We start from the raw sequence: 6,567 nt of genomic DNA on the forward strand, positions 1-6,567 counted from the left end.
TGTGCCTGACAAATTTAACACATCATCTTTACATTAAGTAGCAATCTGTCTTTTCCCACATTGTTGTTATTCCTACCTAGAGTTTCCATTGTTTGACTTACAGATCTGAAATTTGTACTGATTTATTCTGCTTCTTATAAGGTTTAAAAATATATGCTACTTTACTATATTTATAAGAGATGAATTTTCCAAAACCAGATTTTTTTTAATTCTCAGAACCTCAAATTTGTAATTTCTTCTTCCCTTTGAAAAATATATATGTTACTTATATACTGTTCGTAGTTACATGCGCCGAATTTCAAGATTGTGTTCCCATAGGAATATGTTAAAATTTTATTTTACTGGCAAGCACAACATCCAGCACATAGTTGGTATGACTGCACACTTGTTAAGAAATTGTAATGACAACCTTAAATGGCAAAAATCATAATGCTGGCAAATCAATGTTACTTTTCATTAGCTAACAATATATTGCATTATTAGAATTTAAAGTCTGTATTTGCCTGTCAGGTTGATTACGAAAATATATGAACATACAATTAGACACTACACGCTCAGGAAAGATGACAATTTACTTAATTGTACCTGCATTTTACAAATACATTCATATTAATTAAACACTGGCGTAGCTGTTACTATTTAATAGTGAGATTTTTAAATGCATTTCATCTCCAACAGGAAAAACATAATGATCCAGTTACAATCTTAGTAGAGTACAATTACATATTGCAGTCTTCCTTTATAAGACACCACTTATTCCTCCAAAACAACAGCAAGATCAACTCAGCTGGTCGTCTTGAGTATGAAAAAGTTTCCAATTTAAGAAAAAAATCTAGTTTTATAAACACAAAGGTTTCTTTAATATGTGGAAGAACTGTTTGTGCCTTAAACTGTGGTATAAAAACAAAGCATTTGAGTTTTTTTTCTTCATTATTTTCATTTTATTTTATAATAAATACATTTATGTACTATGGCCATGGAATTGTTCCATTGGAATCTTTAAGCTTCATCTTCACACACAAAAGAATAATTTTCAATAAAATCACATACAGTAATAGTTTATCCTGCATTAGTGAAGTTTTCTGTCCAGAACGGGAGAAAAGGTGGGGTGGGGTGGGGGGGGGGGGGTGGGGGGGGGGTGTTGGAAGGATTTCTGTTTTGCAACAGAGTTGTCATTTTACTTGTATTAGCTGTGTACAAAAACCTTTGTGAATTTCTCTGTTAATTTGTTTGAACTCTAAAACAAGCAGTGATCAACAGTGATCTCCTTCTTGTAAGATATGTTTTTTGTCATTTGCTTGCATCAGGGCAGTACTCTCAAGTCATTTGTGAAGCAGAGAGTATTTGAAGGGTTGCGATAATTTTGAACATCCAGTGTTTGTGGGAACAAGCTTTCATATTCTGATATAGTAACTTCGCTCAAGTTTGTGCACGTCATTAGTTTCGCATTTTGATGAGCTGTACAAATACAGTGTATCCCACTTGCTCCAGCTATAAAACAAGTTTTAACAAGTTTTTGGCCTTAATTCAGCAAATTCTGATATTCCAATTTGGACCTGTGGGTAATTTGATTTGAAAAGTTCATGCACTTCTCTTACATTTCATAAAACTTATCTTTTTTTGAGCATGCTTTGGCTAGCCATCACTGTCTTTTCCCATAGAAATGTAATCCTTTTCGCCAGGCATCTGCCCTTCTCTTCCATCAATTTTTTTTTATCTTGCATGTAGTTGCTTACTCCACACTTTTTCTGTACAAGTTGGGTAGTGAATTTTTATCCATAGTTTGTATCCTTAAGTAGTAAACAAGCATCAAAAGGATGAAAGGACAAAAAGAGATGTTAATGTAAAAGTGATTCGTTTGAATTATAATAAAACCTTGATTATGAGAAGTAAAAGTACAACCCTTCTTTCAAAAAATACCATTTTACAAACTAGTAATGCAGTAGGCCTGCAATGATACGTGTTGGAGTCCTAAGACTGTAGCAAAACTTATTGCATTCTGTGTAGAATAGCATTACCACTATTTGAGAATGGCTGCTGTATGCGTGCCTCAGTCCTGCATCATATGTACTGCACTCTAGCAGCCTCGTCCTCTCTTCCCCTACAGTACATTTTTGCTAAATTTGTTTCCACAACTGAACATTACTGAAGTGCATTATCCAGTGCAAAAGTTGTGAGGTAGCTTGCAAAGCAAATTCCACTAAAATGATATTTTAATGTGTCACACATTAACAACTGGTGTAAAATTAACATTTTTTCCAAATGGGGGGAGAGAAAAAAAAAAAAAAATCCGACCTATGGATTTAAAAAAAAATATGGTTTTGGAAAATTAATTTTTTATGAATATAACAAAGTGGCATACATTTTTAAACCTTATAAGAAACTAAATATATTGGTACAAATTTCAGGTCTAAGTCAAATACTTCCCGAGCTACAGCCATTTCAACATTTCAAAATGTGGCAAAAAAATCACACAATTTCGGGAACTTGAAAAATTAATAACTCAAAAACAAAATGCCAGAAAAATCTTTAATTTTGGATTTAATAAAAAAATTACAAACCTCTAAACCATTAAGTTTGTTGGTTGTTTTTTTTTTGGGGGGGGGGGGGGGATTTCACATGGCATGACCCTGTCCCTAAGTATGCAGAACTGCATATTTAGTATCTGTTTTCAAATCAAGGACAAGATTGTTCCCAGAGAACCAGTCAATGAAACTTAAGAACCTTGTTTAGCATTTCTTCTGGTTCTGTATGTACGATTGGTTTGATTAGACTACTATTGTCACCTGCAAAAAGGACTAATTCCTCTTGTTGTACGTTGGATGGAAGAGCATTTACATATGTGAGAAACAATAGTGGACCTAAGACAGACTTAGGGTAGCCCATACCTGACCCCTGTCAGAATTATGCCTTTGACTACATTGGTTGGATTACTAAGTTCAACTTTCTGCGTTCTTTTGGCTATGTATGACATTATCCATTGGTTGGCTATACCATCAAACCCATAAAAAAACCTAATTTATCTAGGAGAATAAGTATGATTCACACAGTCAAAATCCTTATTTAATACTTGTAAAATATGGTGAATGAACATGTAAATGGCATTCTTGGTAGAGCAACCCTTCTGAAATCCTAACCCAAAGTGTAAAAAGAGTTGCTTTTGTTAAGATTTACAAATAATAGGAAAAAGACAGGAATTTCATCATTAGGCAACAATGATATAATGATTGTGTGAAGCTAACTCTGTACTGCATGTTAACAAGATCATGTGAAGACAGTCAACACAGATCCACACAGCTGTTACTGTTAGAGCCATACTGCACCCAGATGCATAGGTGAACATTAGTGAACCACGAACTTCAGCCCTTTCCCACATCTGCTTTGTTATTCTGATCCATGTATCTCTTGTGAATTAGACTCTCCTGAGTCTATTTTCCACTTCTGGATTCTGAGAGCAGGTCCAAATGCAAGAATTTGTGGTGGGATAGAGGAGATTGACAGTGGAATGCTATTACGTTCCTTTTATGTAATACCAACAACGAAAATAAATGTGAAACTTTTCCATTTACTTCTATATTCATGCAACACATAAGCAATTCCATTTTATTTGGGGGGGGGGGGGGGGGGGTCTAATACTTATTTGATTCCCTGCCCTCCCCTCCCTCAATTTTCCAATACGGTACGAGTGTTAACATTATGCTTCGCTACCAGTCAATGTTACCACAACCAGATTTCCTGCTTCCATACTCATCGGCTGTACCATCTCATAACCAAATGGTCTCCTTGCAACCTAACTTATATATGCACTACAGATCGGTCTGTCACCACAACCAAGACTTCAGAGTGAGATTCAACATCCTACTTTAGTTCACTATGTGTAATCACATGTCTGATTTAAAGTATTTTTTTTATAATACCATTACACACTCAACAGTGTCGACATCTCAAAATGTCAACTCGTCATTCTATACTTCTGTGTTATAAAATAGCAAACATTTTTGGAAGCAGCGTACCTGTTGCTAGTGTCCAAGTTTTTCTTTTGCCACCTAGGTACAGGACCCTTTGTGATAGGATCATCCATTCTCACACAACTGTTAATTTCATTGAAGAATGAGAACTGCGACATGACGCCGATTTCCAAGCTGTAAAATGTCAAAACGTACAACAATAAAACTGTATTCCGCTTGAACCACGGAAAGGTTTAATTTTTTGATTAAATGCACATGTAGTAAAACTATGTCGAAACTATGTTCGTAAAGTGGTAAATGAACATTTGCTGGTAACGAAACATCGTTTCCCTTTTAAGCACGACTGTTTACAATTAAATCACGATTGCTTTCCGATCACCTTATCCTGGAACCCGCGCGCGCTGTTTCCGAGATTTCACAGGAACCTTTCTTTTATTAAAAGGTCTGCAAAACAGGTGCTCGCCTCACAGTATTATTTCAGTTAATGCGTTGTCTACAAAAGACATTTGTCATGACTCTTCTACTTTTACATTTTATCTTAATTGACGAACGTTAACTTTAACTATGAAAAAATAATTCAAAATTACTTTTTTTTAAAAAAAATTATTACTTCCTTCGACGTAACGCGACTAAGGTAGGGTTGACGACAATATTAAAAATGTCACGAAACACATAAACACAATTTGTTTCGCACACAGAAGAGCCAAATATGGTACCATATACTCCTCACACATTGAACTCTCTACTATTTTTGCACTTACAATATGCGTTCAACGAGTACTTGACAGGGAATTAAATACCCACTGCGTCCTCACCATTCAAATTTGAGCGACGACACAACGGCGCGCGTAGCCAACATAACAAAATCACAGAACTTTCTCGTTTCAGATCGCATAGAATTTTCCCGCATCAAATGTACCTTTACCAAATCACAAAAGGCGGAAATCTTCAGCTTTAAAACTAATCTGCTTCATTTTTTCAGTTGATTTTGCATTACGTCAATCTATTGGCTATAAACAGTTTTTGGTTTGAAGGAAATGTACCCTACGGCAATTAATCCATCATATTTGATAGTGTATAAAAATAAATTATTTTTTTATGATAACAACTGAGTTTATGCATGTACTGTGACAAGCGGCTGCTACGTACTGTACGTTGTCTTCAGTTTATAATGAAGACTTATTCCTACTTCATTTCCTTCAGATAAGGGCATTAATCACTAAACTATTTTAATAAGTTACTTTCGGTTATGTGGCTTGAGCTGACGGCAATTTAATTATAAAGAATTACATCAGGCGCGTTTCATTTTTATTTATAAAGCCGCTTCCGTGGTTATTCTGCTAATTGGATACTTACATGATTGTATATTTTTGGTTATTTTAGGTTAAAAACACCGTTTTGTTTAGAAAGTTGTTGTGCAAGTTACTTACAGTGTTTCTTTACAAATTCTGCTCCTTCTCTTCTTGTTAGCAGCGACTGACGTCAAAAGACTTCGATTCACCTTTCCACTTAGCAATTTTTGCCAGGAGCAGAATATGTAAAGAAACACCGTAAGTAACTTGCACAGCAACTTTATAAACAAACCGTTGTTTTTAACCCAAAACAACAGAAAATGTACAAACGTATGATCCAGTTTGCTTAACAGCCACGAAAGATGCTTAATAAATAAAAGCAAAATGCATCTAGTGTAATTTTCTTCATTAAATTGCAATCAGCTCAAGATAGATAGTCAATAGTAATAGATTTTAACAGCTGCTGTGAAAGATGGACACGGAAACGTATTTTAATAAGGTACATTCTGCAGCAAGACGCCTTTTTGTGTCGCTATTGAAAAGGCATTTGACTTGGTCAGGTGTGGGCTGTATGATACTGTCAAAATTCTTTGACAATGTTGCTTTATCCAATATATTTGCCTGGTAATAGGGAGCTTTCTTAGATGCCGTTTTTCTTCCAATTTATTTGGTCAAATCTAGCGCTTCGCATTAATCGAAGAAAGCGTTAGTCTTCTGTATAGTGTATAGTGCAATGACAAATATAGCCGCTTGGAGCGCTAGCACCGCTGCAGATGTTTGACGTCCGTAATGTTTGTAAACATTTCTGCTAAGTTCATTTGTTATGTTCCTTCAACTGCTAAAGTTGACATTAATGTACAAAATGGATGAGGCATTCTATAATTTGCAACATCCGGAGTAAAAAAAAAGCTGAGAAAAATCGGGAGCTTTAAATAAATTGTGGAGGCCGTTAGCCTTGAAGCACAGCCTGGACGTAGCAAAGATGACATCTAAAAGAAAATCAATAGCTTCCCCATACTACTACTACAACAACTACTACTGGGCTCTACTGCCCTTGGAGGGCCATGGCCTGCATCACAATATCCTGTCAGTCTATCCGGTCCATGGCTTTCCGTCTCCATCCTCTGACACCCAGCGTTTTCATGTCTTCTTCAATTCCCGCCACTCATATCTTTCTGGGACGTCCCTTCCATCGTCTACATCCAGCCTTGCCATCAAAAATCTTCTTAAGTGTTCTGTCTTCCTCCGTTCTGACCACGTGTCCTGCCCATCGCAGTCTTCTTATTTTAATGATAGTGACAACGTCA

The 6,567-nt window shown here is 35.9% G+C and overlaps 1 protein-coding gene across 4 annotated transcripts in view; it reads right to left on the minus strand.

Moving 5' to 3' along the window:
* Positions 1-4,865, minus strand: part of LOC126336806 (cell division cycle protein 20 homolog) — a 76,331-nt gene extending 71,466 nt beyond the window's left edge. The window contains exons 1-2 of one of the 4 annotated variants that reach the window (XM_050000844.1): positions 4,730-4,811; positions 4,014-4,142 (exon numbers count right to left, since the gene is read on the minus strand). In XM_050000844.1, the coding sequence (XP_049856801.1) occupies positions 4,014-4,126 (113 nt within the window). In that variant the 5' untranslated portion in view covers positions 4,127-4,142; positions 4,730-4,811. Of the gene's footprint in view, positions 1-4,013; positions 4,143-4,555 lie in introns of all 4 variants that reach the window. The other 3 variants (XM_050000843.1, XM_050000845.1, XM_050000846.1) reach the window with 3 other exon arrangements.
* Positions 4,866-6,567: the final 1,702 nt, after the last annotated feature.

The sequence above is a fragment of the Schistocerca gregaria genome, chromosome 2 (genome assembly GCF_023897955.1).
Source record: "Schistocerca gregaria isolate iqSchGreg1 chromosome 2, iqSchGreg1.2, whole genome shotgun sequence".
Taxonomy (NCBI): Eukaryota; Metazoa; Arthropoda; class Insecta; order Orthoptera; family Acrididae; genus Schistocerca; species Schistocerca gregaria.